At 33.1% G+C, this 20,257-nt stretch overlaps 2 protein-coding genes and 1 non-coding gene across 3 annotated transcripts; 1 reads left to right on the forward strand and 2 right to left on the reverse strand.

Annotated features, from left to right (window-relative positions):
• Positions 1–2,854: 2,854 nt before the first annotated feature.
• TRNAV-AAC (transfer RNA valine (anticodon AAC)) lies at positions 2,855–2,928 on the reverse strand. The gene has a single exon. It is a non-coding gene; the product is annotated as a tRNA-Val (tRNA).
• A 95-nt stretch (positions 2,929–3,023) lies between these two features.
• On the forward strand, positions 3,024–4,140 carry LOC133698064 (uncharacterized). The gene is made up of 3 exons (XM_062120941.1): positions 3,024–3,349; positions 3,538–3,626; positions 3,797–4,140. Exons 1-3 carry the CDS (start codon positions 3,107–3,109, stop codon positions 3,954–3,956), a joined length of 492 nt encoding a protein of 163 aa, XP_061976925.1. The 5' UTR covers positions 3,024–3,106; the 3' UTR covers positions 3,957–4,140.
• Positions 4,141–4,270: 130 nt separating this feature from the next.
• LOC133698063 (putative ABC transporter C family member 15) lies at positions 4,271–11,680 on the reverse strand. Its single transcript, XM_062120940.1, has 11 exons — positions 11,503–11,680; positions 10,379–11,338; positions 8,867–10,296; positions 8,666–8,752; positions 7,968–8,570; positions 7,693–7,857; positions 7,100–7,394; positions 6,075–6,595; positions 5,940–6,003; positions 5,576–5,815; positions 4,271–5,390 (listed from the first exon to the last, which is right to left on the reverse strand). Exons 2-11 carry the CDS (start codon positions 11,235–11,237, stop codon positions 5,287–5,289), a joined length of 4,368 nt encoding a protein of 1,455 aa, XP_061976924.1. The 5' UTR covers positions 11,238–11,338; positions 11,503–11,680; the 3' UTR covers positions 4,271–5,286.
• Positions 11,681–20,257: the final 8,577 nt, after the last annotated feature.

Genomic DNA, 20,257 nt, shown 5'->3' on the forward strand with positions numbered 1-20,257 from the left:
ATATTAATATTTAAAAAATAAAATTGACAAAGATAATTTTAGAAAAAAACATAAGAAAACAAAAAAAATCATGTGGGGAAAAACACTATAGCAATTCCTCAGTAATTTGCGAGGAAAGTTACAATGCTTTCCTCACATATTGTAACTGTAATTTTTAACTAGCTCAATATTAAAAAATAAAATAAAAAAGATAATTTTGAAGAAAATCATAAAAAACAAAAATAAAAAAAACCACGTAGAGAAACATTGTAACAATCAAGAATGTTTTAAAAGGAAAAATTACAAAACTAAATTTTCAGTCAGCTCAATATAAAAAAAATCGTAAAATATAATTAAATAAAATAGAAAAACTATATGGAAAAACATCGTAACAATTTATAGTATTTTAAAGGAAAAAAATTACAAAGCAAAATTTTTAACCAGCTCAACATTTAAAAAGTAAAATCAACAAAAATAATTTTTGAAAAAAAAATAATAAAAAAAGAGGAATGTTGGAAAAAAAAGGAAAGTAATTTTGAAAAAAAAGAAAAAATAAACAAAAAATAGAGGAAAAGTTGGAAAAAAATGAAAAAATAAAAAGAAAAAAAGAAGAAAAGCACTATGGATTACTATTGTAATCCACAATGCATTAGGTGTGGGGGAATAATGATTTTCCCCACACCCTTTAATTTTATGTATAATAATATTTTTAAAACATAAGGTATTCTGATCCACCTTACACACATCATATTAAACATATATTTGAAAATATTATGCAAATTATATTTTTTTAACATGTAATTTCTTTACTTAAAATTAATTATTTTATGCTTTTTAAAATATTTTAATATACTAATATTAAAAATATTATTTTAATATATTTTTAAATAAAAAATATTTTAAATTACAATTATTATTACATTTTCAAACACACTCAAAATCTCTTTTTATACAGGACCAAACCCTACAACCTGCAGGCCCAAGAGATATATTAGAGATATATTGATAATAATATTTGAACCCACCTTGTCTTTCAGTTCTGCTGTCTTTGCGAGGAAAGCTTTCAACGGTGCGGTGTACATCATAAATCTTATATTTACTGTCACAAATCTTCTTCTAGCCACTAGAAATTTACTTTTCATTAATTTTAAGACTAGTAGGATTAATTAAAATTAAAAATAAGTAAAAAAATTTAAAAAATCAAGAAAATAAAAAAAAACTGAAAAAACCAAACCATGAAAAAAAACCGATTAAAATTTTAAAAAAATCAACTGGTTCGGTTTCGATTTATAAGCCTAAAATAAAAAAAACCGAACTAAACTGAAACCTAAAAAAACCAGAAAAAAACCGAGCCAATCAAAAAAACCAAGTCAAACTGGTTTGAATCGGTTTTTATCTTAAAAATCTAATCGAATTGAAATTGATTTCGGTTTTTTTTTTATAAAAAATCGATTTGATTATTTTTTTTTGAATAAAAACTAAACAAAATAAAAAATAATCAATTTTAATTCAAGTATGTATAAGCTGACCAAACATTCGTATTAATATTTAAAAACATAATATTTGAACGGGGAGCATATTACGTCGATCTTAGCTAAATGCCGCCAAAACAACCCCTCCATTAAACTGTTGTATTAATTAACAGCACTGACAATTTAGTTGAGCGTGGGTGTGGACATCACTCCTTCCATGGAAACCATGCTCAGGCTGGACCTGTTCATGCCAGAGACTAATTAAATGGAAGAGTAAATAAATGACAGGACATCTAGAAGTTGCTAGTTGCTGTTGTCATTACCAGCATGGAAAGTGAAGTCAACTTTCATTATTAAACTAAATTAACAAATAAATTTTCTAAAAAAATAATAAAAAAATATTTTTTAAACTTGATTTGTCTTATCAGGTTAATAAAAAAACTCTAAACTCAAAACCTAACCTAAATTTTTAGCTAAACCGATAGCATTGATTTGAAAAACCCTGCAGTACTAGAATTCAGTGATCTAATTCATCATGACAAATGATGTTCTAATAAAAATAATAATTTAATAATTAAAACTTGTTAATCATATCAGTTGGAAATTATCATTTTCAATTCATTTTTTATAAAAAAATAACCAAACTAAATTAAAAAAAAACCAAATTCGATTCAAACTAACCAGTTTTGATTTGGTTTGGTTTTTTAGACAAAAACAAGTTCAAATCGATTTGACTCTATTTTTTCTGTTTGGCTCGGTTTTGACTTGGTTTGGATCGGTTTTGGCTCGGTTTTTTCCGGTATGGCTCGGTTTTTTTTTACTTGGCTCGAGTTTTTTTTTGGGTTTAGGTTCAGTTCAGTTCGGTTTTTCAATTTTAGGTTTATGAAACCGAAACCGAACTGATCGGTTTTTTAAAATTTTAATCGGTTTTTTTCACAGTTCGGTTTTTTTTTCAGTTTTTTTGATTTTTTCGGTTTTTTAGTTTTTTTGCTCACCCCTAACATCAGTATTGAAACCAATATGTTTAAAAAATATAGTATAATATATTTTTTTATCAGCACATAAAAACAGGGTTGAAAAAATAAAAAAATTTAAAGTAAATTAAAAATTATTTTTAATACATAAAAATAAATATACAAAAAAAAATAGAGGCCTGTTTTGAACTTTTCCAATAGCCTTTTAGTAATGATTGGAATGACGGGAATGACTTTTCACAAAAGAGGTTTTTTTTAATATATAATATTTTTATATCGGGCATTAAATATAAAAATATAAAAATATTATTTTAAATAAAAAATAACCACAATTTCAAGATCCTCTAAACAAAGCCCAGATTCTTCGTTAAAACAGAAAGGAAAAGCCCATACGGAAATGGTAAAAACACCATGAAGAACCATTTTATTTGGCGTCGCCCGGACTCGAACCGGAGACCTTCAGTGTGTTAGACTGACGTGATAACCAACTACACCACGACACCGTGTTTGCTCGGCTTCAATATATGTATTATAATAATATATTCATTAAACTGTTAAGAATGGTAATTATGAATCCTTGGACAGCACGCATTGAATTGAGAGAAAAATGAGGGGAGACGGTGGCATTAGGGCTTGAAACGGCCGCCAATACAGGAAAGGAAAAGGAAACCGACTAATTTTATGGTTGGTGGGGTTTTGCTGATCATTGTTGACCTATCCTTTTTCCTTTGGGCACCACATCTTTTCCTGAATTTTAGGCGTTTGTATCCACTACAAATTCTCTCAATATCAATCACTTCCCTTTCATACTCTCCTTTCCTTCGTTTCTCTCTGAACTTGATTTTTCTGGAGAAGGGGATTTCTCTGTTTCTCCTTCTCTCTTGCAATTCTAGCATGGCTCCCTCACGATGGATAAGGCCTGAGGTACGTTCTTCCACCGTCTTGTTTCCGTTATGTTCCGGATAAAGTCAGAAAAAAATAATACTAATTAGCGTTCTTCATGACATGATGAACAATGAGGTTTTAGGGTTTTTAGATGAAGAAATATGAGTATATAAGCAAGTATTTTTCTTGTCTTGTTTCATGACGAAAAAGATTGGTTCTTGTAACAGGTGTTTCCACTCTTTGCATCTGTTGGTGTAGCTGTTGGTATTTGTGGCATGCAACTTCTTAGGAATATAACCACCAACCCTGAAGTAAGGTAATGCTATGCACAAGGAAGAGGCTCGAACACGCACGACACTTTTGGATAGAATGTTGTGCATTAATTGGATCTTGACAATCAATTTGATTTTATGAATAATTGCTGTTTGTTTAGGCTGATTTTGTTATTTATATATTATTGATTTGAATCTGGCGGCGGTGGCTCAGGGTGACGAAAGAGAACAGGGCAGCAGGAGTGCTTGACAACTTTAAAGAGGGCGAGAAATATGCAGAACATGGTCTTAGGAAGTATGTCCGAAAGAGAACTCCTCAGATCATGCCATCCATCAACGGTTTCTTCTCAGACCCAGATCTTCCAACTAACTAAAACCCGCTGACCACTCTATTTAGGATTGCATCTTTTCAAGTTTGAAATCTGGAGGAAGAAAGCAATGACAACGTTATTCATTTATCATTTGCATAGGATAAGGAAGAGTATGATACATTGGTTGTTCCATCTTTTTGTTACTCTATCTCAATACTATTTAATAATAACAGAGTTCATCTTCTAATCTCTTTTCTTCTCTGAGTTTTTTTTACCATCATACTGATTATTTCTTATTATTAATTATGTATCCCTGATGTAATTTTGCTGTCAGATGTTCTTGCGCGGTAGGTGATTTTCAATTTCGAATATTACTATTGTTAATCCAGTATAAAATTCAATCATTATTATGCATCCCTGAATTGGCTGGTGTCTCCATTGAGCATGAAACAAACTAGCTCTTCACCAGATGAACATCATTAACCCCTGGCTGCACCAGCAGTCTTGGTCTTTCCCCTAGCACATCCATGTACATTGATGCTCACCCAAATCCCAGGTGGATCAGTTCAATCGAGCAAACTTTCACATGTTGCTCCATTCTCATAATTTAAGTAGACTAGTGGAAATTACAGACACAAATTTCCTGAAATTGACATCATGCCATGATGAACAATCCGATGACTTTTGATGTTGCTTCTCAGCGTTGCATTCTCAATTACTTTGGGAAATATTATGGGTCACAATTTACATCAATAAGATATGCATAGTGGCTTTTCAGTTCATCCATACGACCGAGGTTTTTGGTGTGCTCTTCTGCCCATATCGACTGCCTCTGCAATTGGGGCATGATATGCTCCCTGCTTTGTGATGAAAGCTTGTGCCAAGGTGAGCATATCTTTGTTCGTGCCTGCCATTTCGATCCGAACTCCCAGAAAGCACGCTTGAGAGATCTGTGCTCGAATTGGTCGTGACAGGACCGACACTGATCTTTAAAACTTCAGTTAATCTTCGATGCTGATGCTTTCACTCTAGCTTTCGTAGAATCATTCCTTCAAACTTTTGTTCGGAACAAGCATCTCTTGAAGGTTTCCAGATAGTAAGGCAGCATGAGAAGCTTCGTGATCCAACACACATATCAATACAAATAGTAAGGTGATATTAAGTTTTCATCTCTAGAATTCCATGATCTAATTTCTCATTATCATAGGTTTCAGTGGTTCTTCAAACCTTTGCCCACCGCTCCTGCTAGGCCTTCTCAGGGTTCAGTGGCCATTTTAATAAGATCATATAGTATCCTCCAACGAAATATATGACCAGATTCTAACCTGTGGCCTGAGGATGAAAGACTGAGGTGCTTAATCTCTACTGTCGTCAAGAAAAATCCTTTTGGTGGTTACTCTTGCATTGATCTCCTCAGGAATTCTTTGACCAACTTCGAAAACGAAGAAGAGTTGTCCTCGAGCAACTTCACCGGGGAGTCATACTCTACAACCTTGCCTACAGTAACCAACACATTTGCAGCAATATATTCAAATGCTTCAAGGAAAATAAAAAAGTATATGCCAACAGCATATTGATGATAGGCTATGCTATTTTATGTTCTCAACATTATTTACTTTGTGAGTTTAATGTATATTTTTACAAGACAGAGTAATTCATAATGTTGGGAAATTTTTCCTTACCGTCATCAAGAACCAAAACCAAGTCATTGTCTATGACAGTAGGTATTCGATGCGCCACAGTGATGACTGTGCATCTACTTGTTTCTTCTCTTATTGTTCCTTGAATGATATTATCTGTTGCTGTATCAATGGAAGCTGTGGCCTCATCTAATACCAAAATTGTCCTTTTCTTTAGCATCACCCTAGCCAGGCACACAAGCTGCCTTTGTCCAACACTCCAGTTTTCTCCATCTTCAGCAACTGATCCATTGCCAGGTTCCGGCATTCAATAACCAAGAAATTGAATTTACAAAACTCTGAAAATGAAAAAGAAAAAGAAAAAGGAATAGGACTTCAAGTTTCTTTATTGGAATAAAATATGTACCTGTTGCGTCAAGAAGTCTTTTATCTTGTTTCACTGTATCTGCAAGCCGGCACTTGTTGAGAACCTGAAAAGCAGAATGGTGTTGAGTTAATGTATATTGAAATCTTTTCAGTAAGAAAGAGTTTTGATTCTTACCTCCCAGATTTCTTGATCCGAGTGTTGCTCCAAAGGATCCAGATTAGTCCTTACAGTTCCTTGAAACAAAGTGGGATCTTGAGGAATTATGCCAAGCCTGGACCTCAAGTCCTGCAAACCTATCTTGGAAATATCCAGTCCATCAATAAGAATTTGTCCTCCTGATGGCTCGATCACTCGAAAGAGAGCTTGAATCAGAGTAGACTTTCCACTTCCCGTCCTGCCCACAACACCGATTTTCTTTCCTCCAGGGAAGGTGCAAGTTATCCCTTTGAGAACCATTGGGAGAGAAGGACCATATTGAACATGAAGGCTTATCAGTTCAATTCTTCCATCCACTGGCCATTCAGGCTTTGGCCCACAATCTTCAATCACTAGAGGAGCTTCGCTAGGTATGTTAGTGAATTGAAGAATTCTTTCAACTGATATCATTTTGTTTTCAACGTTGCATAAATTCCAGATAACCCAAGACTGAAGAACATTCAAGTTCAGACCGTAGGTTGCTGCGAGCCCCGCCAAGCCTGAGATCCATTCAACCAACCATTAGACTACAAGTATAATTTATGTGTCAGAAAAGAATCGGAAATGAATTAAAGGTAGAAATATGCTTCTAGTTGTCTATATTTCCTTGTTCTTGCAACATTCAACCATCAAATACGATTAGGAATTATTACAACAGTAAGCGACTGATCAAAAGTGACATCATCATCTTCGGTTTGATTTCTTGTTTAATATTCTCAATGAAAAATAGATATACTACAGATGCTTGATGCGAATGTGGGATACTAGACAATGGTTTCATTACTCCATTTCTTTTCTTCTTTGAAGCTTCCTTAATAGAATCTAGCTATATGGATTTGGTTATATATTCAAATTATGTCAGCTTTTGCCATTGCATCACCTACGAAACAATGCACTATTTGTGATATTCATCTACGAAACTCCAAGTATTCTCGGTTGGAAATTGGTGTGCATAGTTTCTCATGATGTTGGTTCACTAACAATAAGAGATAAGAGAAGCTCACTGGGATTAATGGCTGACTTAGGAAGGCTGACCAAGATGATGAGAACAAGAAAGAACCCAAGATTGAAGAGAAAGTTGATCCGAACGCACAGCCATTCCATTGTGCCTGTGTTGTGAAAGACTATGCGAGAATAATCATCAATTAAGCTTAGGTTCCTCGTCAGAAAGCGTTCTTCCTGATTGAAACAGCGAATTGTCGCTGCTCCTGCAATAGATTCTGAAAAGTGGTGCAAGATAGGAGCCTTTCTGATTCCAATCATTCTGGCTAATTCTCTAGCAGTTGTAATGTAGTAAGCCTGCAGAAAATTTGGATTAAGCTTCTTTAAACATGAGTTGAATGGGATGAATCATCTAAGATTCGGACTAGAAATATCCATGCTTTTTCTTTGGTCGGTGCAGCATAAATGATAAGGAACTGTTCTTGTATTTTTAATAAACTCTGGCTTGGGAGATCACCCAACCAAGACCTTCATGCAAATCATATCGATGTTGCACCACATGATCACTGCTAAACCATTAAAATCTCTTCTGTGGCTGACAAGGTTTAATCTAATACAAACATGATAAGAAGTTGAAGCAGGATTTTTTATATACCTGATACCAGATGGAGATTCCTAGTATGACAAGAAAGATGGGGAAGACCTGCCAAGCCACCTGAGACATGAGGATAATGATGCTTAATAGCTGAATTAGTGCAAATGCCAATCCAGCCAATCTGTAGGGAATGTCTGTATCTACTGTGCTTTGATCTGTAGATGACTGCCAGGACAAACACAAAAAATAAAAATAAATATTTTTTTCTCGGAAGCATGTGAAGATGTCAGACAAAGCAAAGAGTGTCGAACTTGGAATAGCAACAAAAAACTAACCCTGCTGAGGATCCTACTAGAGGGAGTAGCATCAAAGAAAGAAATAGTAGCTCGAAAAACTGATGAGATCATTCCAAGGAAGAGACGCTGAGCAGTCTCAATAGCAATTGTTGCCAGAAAAACTGCTCTTCCCAATATAAAGACGGAGCTTCCACCGGACAACAAAATGAATATGCCGATCAGCTTTTCTCTGGTGACCTTGTGGTTCTCTTCTGTTGCCCAGGCAATCCAGTAATTGCTGCCCATCTGCAGTCCCTGGAAAAGGACTTGACACAGAAGAATGATTGGAACAAGGGCTCCTTTGTAAGCTGAAGTAATGAAGGTTGAGTAAACACTCCATTTCACTCTGCCAGTTTCAGATACTTCTTCTTGAGTTCTCTCTGAAAATCTATCAGAACTGCTAGGCTTTTCAAATTTTTCTTCTGTGACTTCAATTTGATTTAACTGAGATGGTATACTGGTTAATGAGTTATCTTCTTGGGGTGGATTCACTTGGTTTAGTGATCTTCTATGGGCAACCATTTGTCTAACAAGTTCACCCGTGGGATCTGCAATCAAGTCTTCATATTTTCCTGACTGGACAATCATGCCATCTTTCATCACCTATAAAGACACATTTAAAAGTGATGGATAAGAGGCTTGGGAGGGCCAAATTCATGTGATAGTTGGATATCTAGTCAAAGTTTCAGGTTATGTACCAGAACAAGGTCTGCAGCCTGTAAAAATTCCAGTTGATGGGTAGCATATATGACAGTTTTCTGAGACAAGAGTTGCATGAGACATTTCTGCACAAAAACATTCCAAATATGAGGAAAACAAACAAGATGGGAATACAGACACAGAAGTATAGTTGCATGAGAGATAGTAAAAAGCATAGAAAATAGTGGGAAGATGCTTGCCTTGAACAAATGCGTTCCAGTATGCGCATCAACAGCACTAAAAGGATCATCTAGGATATAAACATCTGAATTACTGTAGAGAGCTCTTGCAAGTTGAATTCTCTGCTTTTGTCCGCCACTCAAGTTCACCCCTCTCTCTCCCACTACAGTCAAATCTCCATCAGCCCATTGCTCAATATCCTGGTTCAAAGCACACCCTTTCAAAACATCATCATAAAAGTCCCTATTCATATCCTTGCCGAACAACACGTTGTCTCTCACAGTTCTGGTTTGAATCCAAGCTCTCTGTGGAACATAAGCTTTTGTTCCATGAACCTTGATTCCTGCCCCAGAAATCCTGGGAATCTCTCCAATTATGCTGCATAAAAGGCTTGATTTGCCAGACCCAACTGGACCACAAACTGCAACCTTGTACAGCTTCATTATTTTCATGTTCTTGGTAATTTTGATGGTAGGTTTCGTTGAGATTTGATCTTTTGTTTCCCAAGCATATTCTCCACTTTTCATTTCGATAGCAATGTCTGATGCTTGAGAAGTTTGGTAACGAATCTGCTTCTTTTGATCTTTTTCTCTTAGAAAATCTTGGATGCGATCGATGGAGACCTTCGTTTGAGCAATCATGGAAATGAGCTCTGGCATGTTGTAGATGGGCTCTTGGAGAATTCGGAAAGTTGCTAGAGCTGAGAGGACTGTTCCTGTTGTCAATGGTGTTTTCAATATAATACAGACACCGAAAGTGATAACGGAAACCAGAGTTGGTGAAGCCCAAAACAGAAAGGCCATTGCTGAACTTGTATAGAGGTATCTCCTCAGACAGTTTCTCTCAGTCTCTCTAAGCTGAAGAAGCTTCTTAAAAAATGTTGGTTCCCATGAATACAGTTTTAAGACTCTCATGCTCTTGAGAGTCTCTGATGTTGCTTTGATTCTTAAGTCCTTGGCTTCCATGATCCTGGAGTGGAGCCTTTCTTGCTTACTGGCCAAAGGAGTGTTGCTAACCATCACCAGAATTGTGGAAGAGAGAGCTGCAATAGAGGGGGCAGCACCCAGGTTTCTATAGAGGATAACAAGGGCCAAAAACACCTGGAATGGTAGCAGCCAAACCCCATGGATGTTCCAACAGAAGTCACCAATTCTCTCTACGTCAACATTGATCATATTTATGATTTTGCCATTGCTTGAACCAGCAAACTTCACTGATAAAGATTTCTTGTAAACTAGTACTGAGAGAGCAGCTCTCACTCGCACGCCAATACGCTGAGCACCGAAGTACCATTGCCGCTGTGTTAAGGACTCAACTGTCTTCGAGAAAAAGAAGATGAAAGCAAGAACCAGTCCATTGAGGTATCCTGAATCATCATGATTCTCCGACAAAAAATTTACGAAGTTGGTGATCAAAAGAGGACCCATATAGGAGGCGATTGTGTTTACTCCTGCAGAAGATGAACAGAATTAAGCATAATAGACCTCCTAAACAGAATCTGAAGATTGATGCAAGATTGAACAAAGAGATACCTGCAAAAACTCCATTTACAGTCAGGGATTTCCAAACAGCATATGCTATGGCTTTCGGCAAATTCGAAGTCTCGTTTTTATTTTTTCCAAACGAATCCTCAAGCAATGAGGAAGCATACCTGGCCGTTTCTGATGCAGGAACTGAAGGAACATGAGATAGCTCAAGTTTTTCCATCCTCCCCCTACTAAACAGTGGGTTTAGCCATCGAAAAGTAAGCTTGCTCCAAATCCCAGCATTCCTATAGCAAGCTGAATCTTTGAACAAACTCCCATGAAGCAATGGGGTTTCAAGATCATTATGTGTCTTGGTACTTCTACATCTGAATGTCAAAGCATTGAGAGAAAGCAAAATTGACAGTGGTAAGGAAGGGAAATCAGCAATATTAGCTTCGGGCCAGGAATAAGGCAATTCTATGGAACTAAAACGGGTGATGAAGTGAATGGAAACAGAAAGCGAACAAAAGATGCTGTAAACGACCCACCAAAGAATAACGACTACGGGCCATCTGTTGTTTTCTCTAAGAGTTCTGTTTTTGGAATAGCAAGCAACTAGAGTAGCTAAAATCCAAGTCACGGATAAGAACACAGATTTAGAGGTAACAATTCCAAGGTCCCAATACTGATAAAACCCAAAACCAAGGTACAAAATCGAGATTATGATGTTAGAAAGAACAGCAACTGTAGTGAACAGCACTGTGGGTTGTTTCACTGCTTGGTGTTCTCTGCATTGTAAATCACCACCGCCTCTCCTTTGTTTCAAGATGTCTGTCAACAGCCATGCCAGTAACAGTACGGCAAATGCGGCATAGACAATCTCTACAGAAATGTCCATTCCAGTCCCCAGCAAAAAAATTCCCATCTCAACTTGATCCTCACCCAATCAAAACTCAAGACAAAAGCTGAAAAAATGCACTCCAAAAGAAACCCACCAGAGAGAGCACTCTAGGCACCGTGTAAGACCTGCAAAAACATCCTCATCTATGTTAACGTTAAAACCAATGACAACCCACTTCAGATACCAAGACAGAGACACAAAACAGCAGAACTGAATCTACAATTCCCCTCTTCGGAACTAGAAGGAAGAAAGGGATGAGGTTTTTTAAGTTTTGAGATAGCAAACTTGCCTGCCAAAGCGTGAAAGAAGCACGTGTGCCTTCAAGGGTGGCAAATTGGCAATAACGAACGTAGGTAGGAGTCGTCAAGTGGTTTCCAGACACAGTGGGTTAAGGAATGAGGATTTTTTCTTATATAAAAAGATACAATATACAATCACCGTCATGCCATCATCACAATTCCACAGGATCAGAACAAAAATGAGGACCAGAATCTTAATAGTCGCTGCACACGTCGACTTTAAATAATCCAGGCAATCTCTTCCATTAAGACGGGCAGTTTTTCATTGTTTTTAGAGTCATGATGTCTTCAATTATGATGTCATTGAAGGAACATAGCCGCACTTTAGAATTTCATTTTCAATGGTATTTCATATAATTTTTTTTATTCAAAATTATATTTTTATTTTTTTATTGTTTTAATATATTTATAAATAAAAATATATTTTAAAAAACAACCATATTTAATTTCAGAGCTAAGACTACTTCAAAGGGCTACTAGGCCTGCTTGCCAAGTTGATCTTCTAAACTAGAATTTTTAGGGTTGGTATTGAGAAAATCTTATCCTTTTAGATTTTTAAAAAATATATCTTTAAAATAATAAAAATATTTAATATCTATGATCAATATGGTAATTAAATTAATTCTGAAGATATCTATTGCCACCAAAGAAAACAAATCGAACATATAATTATAATATCTAGTCTATGATAAGGTTACTGTATTCCATTCTTGTTTGTTTGTTGCTCCCATTTTCATGGTTAGGTGCATTTTACTTCTACATTTTTATTTATTTTTATTTTTTTTTTGTCGATGCCGATGCGGTGGTGGGTGAGGTGCATGCACATGACTCTCTTCTTTCCGTACAATTCGTCCGTAAGTGTTCAAATACAATTTTGCTTTCAATGACTTTCCAAAATATTTTTGTTTCTTCGAGGAAAAAAAGGGCTCTGTTTACTTATAAAAAAAATCCATTTATTGCTTCTTAAGATTAAATAAATAAAAAATTATTTTCTTCTTAAAAAAGTGTATTTTACTTCTTTATTTTTCAAAGAAATGGAAGATATTTAAATGATTATTTTTTAAATTCTCTACAATAAAAGGAAATAAAGATTTTGCTTAGTTCGCTTAATATTTTATACCTGCTCGTTTTATTATTCTCGATTTAAATTAAACAAGAACATTGCTTTCTTTTTTGAGAAAACAATACATAGAAATAAAAAAATTATTTTAAATATTTTATTCGCTTTAATTGATTTTTTTTAATAGTTATATTTTTTTTAATTTAATTAGTTTTTTGAATTTTTTTTCACTCGTATGGGATAATATGTTTCGCATTAGGTAATTATTATTACCAGACGTGCATTAGTCCAGCTTTAATGGTATCTATAATCTCTCTATCTTCGAGAAAGCATACAAATCCAGATCATCAGATTCAGCTATTCATAAAATTGAGAGTGAAAAGTCTCGATCGGTAGGCTGACAAGTCTTCGCCGGAATGAATTATCCACCCGCAACTCAATTCCTCCCCCACTACTCACAGCAATCTCACTTGAAACAACCAAGAAGCACAGCCTAGATCAGTACAAAAATACATGGGCGCAGCCAGTGGTCTCTGACTGTGGTTTCAGTCTGCTCGTTGAATCTTCTTCAATTTCAAAAAACTATGAATGTATCACATGTTTCTTCCCCATGTTATATGGAGCCCATGCACACCTAGGAATCCATCGATGCATGACGTGAAACACCATTATTAAATAATAATTTAAAAGATGTGGGGTAAGTAGTGTAGTTTTTTTTTTTTTTTATATATATATATATATATATATATATATATACATGTTTTTTCTTTCAAGATTGTGTTTTTTTTCCATATTTTTTTTTCATTTCCCTTTTTTTTGGTTTTACATGTTTTTTTTTTAAATTGTCTTTTTCTTTTTTCTTTTTGTGTTTTTTTTAAATTATTTTTGTTGATTTTTTTTTAATATTGAATTGATTGAGAATTTAGTTATATAATTTTTTTCTTTAAAACATTATGAATTGCTACAATGTTTTCCTTATGAATTTGTTTCTTTTTTTTAAAAAAAATGATTTTTGTTGATTTTATTTCTTACATATTAAGCTGGTTGAGAATTTTGTTTAGCAGTTTTTTTTAAAAAAAACATTGTGGAATGTGGATTGTTACAATATTTCCTCACATGATTTTTGTTTTGTTATAGTGTTTCTCCACATGTATTTTTTTTAAATTATTTTTGTCGATATTTTTTTTTAATATTGACCTGATTGAGAATTTAATTTTAACTTTTCATGCTTTCATGTGGAATATGTTGTTTCGCAGTTAGGTAATTATTATTATTTTTTAATTTTTTAAAAAAATATATCAAAATAATATTTTATTTTTTTAAAAAATTATTTTTAATATTAATATGTAAAAATAATTAAAAAAACAATTAATTTAAAGTAAAAAACAGACGAAAACAATATTCATTAGTCCAGCTTTCATGGTATCTACACTCTCTCTATCTTTAAGTAAGCAAGCAAAATCCAGATCATCAGATTCAGCTAGTCATATAATTGAGAGTGAAAAGTCTCGGTAGGCTGACAAGTCTTTGCCGGAATTATCCACTCGCAACCCAATTCCTCCCCCACTCCACTGCAACCTCACTGGAAACAACCAAGAAGCACAGCCTAGATCAATACAAATACATCTTGTTCGTTACTTTCTTGGAAACTACATGGACGCAGCCAGTGGTCTATGACTATGGTATCATATCAGTCTGCTCGTTGAATCTTCTTCAATTCAAAAAACTATGAATGTATCACGTGTTTCTTCTCCATGGAGCCCATGCAAACCTAGGAATCCATTGATGCATGACGTGACACACAGTATATTCTACAGCATGTGTGCATGAGCCCCGCATGGAAGAATTTTTTGCTTTGCTTTGCCTGGTTTGGCATGGCTTCGCTTTATCAGAGAATATTATAATAAGCTTTTGGAATGCACTGGAATAATCAAGTGAGCCTGAGGCCGTTGATCATCCAGTAGTGCTCTTTGAGTGAGTGGGAGTCACGTTTCATACGGCCATGGTACGTCTTGATTTCTCTTGTGGCTCAACTTGTAGCAGTTACATCCTGCATTTTATTCAGCAGGGAACGTGGTGGGCATCTGGAGAGGGTAAAGGCAAGACCACTGTAATGGTGGGCATAGCTGTTGTTGTGTGGTAGGTGGTAATGACCGATGAGCTTTTGACTATGTCATTTGTCTTGCGCTGCTCCAGGGTGGAATCTTCTTCTTCTTCTTCTTTTTAAAAAAGAAGACGTTAAAGGGAATATCTAAAATTGTTAACGTGTTTTTTAATAAACAAAAGATTAAACTATGCAAGAGTTAATTTAATATGATTTGGTTGATTTTACGAGTTCAAAGATAACCCGAATAACTAGTAAGAACTTAGTTTGACTAAAAAGATTCGAGACAACATCTTTTTTTTAAAAAAAAATAAGACAACGATATATTGGATCGACCTGAGTCAATATGAGTTAACCTGTCAATGTATAACTTGGGTCATGAAATCATAATAACCACATAGAAAATAAATTAAAATAAATTATGAAGCAAAATTCACAATCAATTCAATGTTGAATGATGAAAAAAAATCAATCAAGACCCAAAGCTCTTGGGCCTAACATGATAGTCAGACCCAAGTAGCTTGGGTCTGGCGTGTTTGCCAGATTCAAGGTGCTTGGGTTTGGAAATCCATGTCAGACCCAAGCAAATAATAAACAAACATATGACAATTGTGCACTTTAATTTTTAGGAGAGAGAGAAGAAAGAAAAAAAACGCAAACAATCAATTACCGGTGGTAATCCAACCATGATATGTCTACACGCGTTGCACCACATGAAAGAGAGCACGTTTGCACATCTAGTTATACAATGAATAACCAGATTTGACCACTAGGAAGCGTCTCACGCGTCTCCTTAATAGCGCGAGTGCCGCCCACTCGTTGAGATGTGTGGAACACGTGCCAACAACTTTTTAATTACAAAATAAAATATACATCATGCAAATACTAAAACACTCTCATGGTCTTCTTAACTACACAACATCCTTATGTAAATTACATATTCATGTAAATTTCACTGTCGCAATTCTAGCAAACATACAGACCCAAGTGGTAGCCATGCCATACCTAAACGAATTGGGTTTGACAAACATATCAGGCTTAATTTCCTTGGGTGTGGCAGTCATGCATGGATGCCATACCCAAACGAAATTATTTTGATGGTAACTTCGTCAGCAACTCTGTTGGGAGAAATGTCACGCCGTCGTACAATTTTTCTTATTGAATCCCATTGTAATACCCTCCGTAATGTTTATACCGACAAAAGTTTTTTGTCAGCATATTCACAAATAAATTTTACCATTGGATTAATTCTGTTGGTAACTTCATCTATAAAACTTACACATCATTGAACTGTTTGGTTTTTATTTCATTCTTTCTATTCTCACTGCGATTCCCTCGGTATATACCGTGAAAATATTCTTGTTAGTGTTTTCCAACGGATTAAGAGATGAAAAATTTGATCGGTAAATGTCACCGCAATGTACCAATGAAAAAATTTCATTGGTGTTTTTATTTATATTTATCAATTTTCTGATAGTTTAAAATATAAATACCTCACTATTTTAACACTACATTTAAAAATATATATAATTTATTGTTTGGAAAAAAAATTCAACAATACATGCAGAGTATCATAATCTTCCAGGCAACAACCAGTCCTTTTAATAATTTGGATGGCAAAGAAAACTCCATGAAGTTCTCAAATATAAGAACGAATTATTGTATCGATCTCACTCATGCTTTGAGTACTCACCACAAATCATCAGGAAATTAATATATAAGCCATACTTTTAGTTCTTGTTGATGGAAGATCCAAAATCATGAAGTAGTATCAATCTCATCTATCTAGCTAGCTAGAAAGAAAGAACCACTGGAGCTCTTGTTCAAAGGGAGAGAAACCCTTCCAAGCAAGGAAAATATACAGTCGACATGCATGCGATCACATAGATCTAAACATAAAATTTATATCTGTAAACATAAAATAAAAAATCAAATAATTTAAAACATGAACAAGAAAAAAGAAAAGCGGATATTTTAGAGAGAAAAAAACTAGGTTTTAGATTATTTTTTTCTTGGAGAAGATGGTGGATGCATGGCTATAAGTCTCCCAACAGCGATGATGTTCTTTTGAAGAGAGAAGTTTTTTTCAGAAAGCATGCGCGACATAAGAACTCTAACACGTGATTCTTTTTTTTTTTTTTTTCTAGAATCAGCTGGTCCACCTTTTTTTTAATGCAAACCCTGTTGAATGCATTTTTGGGGCTGTCGTTTAATTTACTTTGGAAAAAAAATTTAAAAGATTAAATTAATTTTTTTAATGTTTTTAAATTGTTTTGATAATAAATTTTAAAAAATAAAAATAAAAATATTATTTTAATATATTTTTAAATAAAAAATATTTTAAAAACAATAAAGCAGAAAATGCACGAACGGAACCCCTTCAGACAGCAATTTTCAATTAATTGAAATGATCAATCATGTCATATGCCTGTCCCTATGAATTGTTTTGTTGCTTGCCATGTTAGCTGCACCTTTATCATTTTGGTTTGAAACCAGGCAATGCGTAATGATTATTAATTCTTCCCTGTACATAAGGACATTTTTTTCAAAACAATCGGCCTTAAATTAAATTAATTATGTGCATAATTTTTTATTTGATTATTTAATTAAAATAAATTTAAAATTTTATTAAAAGATTTTGAAGGCTTTATTTTCTATTGGGCTAAAATTTTATAGTTATTTGAGATCGAGAAAACCTTAAAATAAAATCCCCAATTTATTTTCTGAAATTTACAATATTTTCATATTTGACGTGTGTTTTTTTGTGTGTCTAATTTAGAATATTTTATTATTTTTTCAGCTTTTATCAAGATATATTTCCTATTATATAAGCATCCTAAAAGAATTATAACATTGAGTTTTGATTAAAAGAAAATATTCAATAATAAAATTTCAAATTAGAGTTTTATGTAATTACTATATTCGATAGAATTCTGTATTCATGTGCTTGTTGTTTATATTGTAGTTTATTTGCATTAGTTGATATTAAAGTACAATAATTTCTGGTGGTTAAGTTACATAGCCAAGTTAAGTAATTATCTATCAATTAGCGAAGATGGAGAAAAGAAAATTGAAAAATTAAAAGAAGAGTGATCATGAATTTATAATTATTTTTTAATATAAAAAATACTTATTTCAAAGGAAATAAATTATTAGAGTGTGTTTGGTATTGCTGTTGCTGTTGTGGTTTTAAAAAAGTTGTTTTATAAAAAGTACTTTTAATTGAGATTTGTTTGGAAAAATATATGTTTTGGTTAAAACTGTGGTTGAAATTGAGGTTGAACAAAAAGTAGTTTAATGTGTTTGATTAAAAAAAATGCTTTTCAAATTGAGGTTATAAAATAATTAAAAAATATTTTTAATTTAAATATTGTAGATTTAACTACTATTATTACATCATGAAATAAATAATATTGATATCAAATATTTTTTATTATTCCATTAAACTATATGCAATGTCATCACATACAAAATATATCCGACAATAACTATATTTTTCATGGTTTTTTAAGCACGCAACAACAAAAACTGCATTTTTTGTTACGTCATCAAGCAATCTCCTTCTAATTTTTTGAATAAAACACAATTAAAATAAAAATATAACCTGAATTTTTTTTAACTGGGTCGGACCCGGCAAGAATGTAATTGGAATTGCGATCAAATTCCACAAATGCTACGTCATCGTGCGATATCCTTCTAATTTATATAGTGTTATTAAATAATATTAAATACTAGTTTTTCGAGTAAAACTTAATTTTTTAAAAAATATTTTACAATTTCATTACGTACAAAATTCATTCGATAAAAACTACAGTTTTCATGATTTTTTGAGCATGCAATAAAATTAGTTAAAATATTATCAGAAATAAAATTGAGATTACAGTACGAGTAAATTTAATTCACCTTAAACTAATTTGTTAAAAAAAACAAAAAAAAATATTGTTCATGTTCACGTGAATAGTGCGAGTAAAATCACTTAACTGCACTAGTTTTTCAAAAAAAAAAAACTAAACTTTTCCTGGTTTTTTAAAATAATAATAAAAAGAAAAAACTAAACTTTTCCTGGTTTTTTGAAATAATAATTAAAAAAAACTAAACTTTTCCTGGTTTTTCAAAAAAAATGATTTAAGTTTAAGTGTACAGTCACTCGCACTGAACAGTGGAACTATGCTCCACTGTTACAGCTTCCTGTCTCAGGAGAAGCAGCCAAATGCTGCTTTTTCAAAACTTGCGGTTTCATTTTAATTTGTAGTGGGTCCTACAAGTGAAAAGCATTTTTTTTCCTTATCAAATGATATTACGTGTGGCTGCGGGTGAACTTCACCTGTAGCCACGCTCCCAAACAGTCATTTAATCAATACAATATTGAAACTAAATTTTTTTTTATGATTTCGATTTCTTTGTGAAATGGAATCAACTACTGAAATTTGACGATAACAAGTTCATTTTTTGAATTTTATGCCATAATTAAAGCTTGAATATACATTGATAAGAAAGGAAAAATATAGAATTCAAATCTGCTAAACAGTAATATATATATTCATTTTAATCACCACATAGAAGAATATCATTGGAACCTTTCTTATTCACTCAAAGATACCGATAGTTGGCCAAGTCGGCTACACCAACCTATGTCATTTTGGCCGGAAAGTTAGCACCGCACCGTCGACATATTTATATTTTTGGGAAAGTCTCAATTTCATCCCTAATCTACCATCTAATTTTCAGTTTCATCCAATAATAGAACTACTTTATTAATTCGGTTCCTAGATTTTCAAACACATGTCAGTTGGATCTCTCTCTTCCATCCAAATTTGCTGAAGATCTCAGCTTAATGTATATATTTTTTATTATTTTTGATATCCATATTAAAGTACTAGGAAAATTAAGTTAAAATAAATAAATAAATATTTATTTAAAAAATATTTTAAAATGTAAAAACAAATGCAAGTGTTTAAGTGATCCACCCATTTTTCTCTATTTTCAACCACTTCATTCGGTCTTCCAAAAATTCATCTCATCACAATAAGGTTCTATTTGGAGCTACAGTCCAACTAGTTTTTCATCAAATTTTATTTTTTTTTATTTTAAATTAATTTTTTAAAAATGTTTCATATAGTTTTAATATACTAATATCAAAAATAAATTTTAAAAAATAAAAATATATATTATTTTAATATATTTTCAAACAACACTCCCAAAAATACTCTAAATTAAGGCTTGTTTGGGATTGTGTTAGCGCCTGCTGTTTAAAGTGTTTTTCATTTAAAAATACATTAAAATGATATTTTTTTAATTTTTTAAAAATTATTTTTGAAATCACCATATTAAAAACAATTTAAAAATTATTAAAAACAATTTAAAAATATATAAAAAATAATTTTTAAATAAAAAAATAAAAACAGACAGTTTAAACAGTATTTCCAAGTAGTTTTCTAACCTAATCACCCTATGATATCGATTGATTACCGATATAACTTGTCTATTATGAAACATTGTTAACGAAAATGGGGGAATCGATGAACACAAAATGACGACATCTCTGAAGACTTTGGAGTTTTCATTTTACATGCTGAAAGCT

This window comes from Populus nigra, chromosome 6 (assembly GCF_951802175.1).
Source record: "Populus nigra chromosome 6, ddPopNigr1.1, whole genome shotgun sequence".
Taxonomy (NCBI): Eukaryota; Viridiplantae; Streptophyta; class Magnoliopsida; order Malpighiales; family Salicaceae; genus Populus; species Populus nigra.

Bases quoted from the DNA above. Each gene is read 5' to 3' on its own strand.
- LOC133698064 (XM_062120941.1), top strand. From the start codon at position 3,107: ATGGTTGGTGGGGTTTTGCTGATCATTGTTGACCTATCCTTTTTCCTT. The intron at 3,350-3,537 runs GTACGTTCTTCC...TTCTTGTAACAG, and splicing joins CACGATGGATAAGGCCTGAG to GTGTTTCCACTCTTTGCATC. The intron at 3,627-3,796 runs GTAATGCTATGC...GCGGTGGCTCAG, and splicing joins ACCACCAACCCTGAAGTAAG to GGTGACGAAAGAGAACAGGG.
- LOC133698063 (XM_062120940.1), bottom strand. From the start codon at position 11,237: ATGGGAATTTTTTTGCTGGGGACTGGAATGGACATTTCTGTAGAGATT. The intron at 8,571-8,665 runs GTACATAACCTG...GTGTCTTTATAG, and splicing joins AGGCTGCAGACCTTGTTCTG to GTGATGAAAGATGGCATGAT. The intron at 6,004-6,074 runs GTAAGAATCAAA...TCTGCTTTTCAG, and splicing joins CGGATCAAGAAATCTGGGAG to GTTCTCAACAAGTGCCGGCT.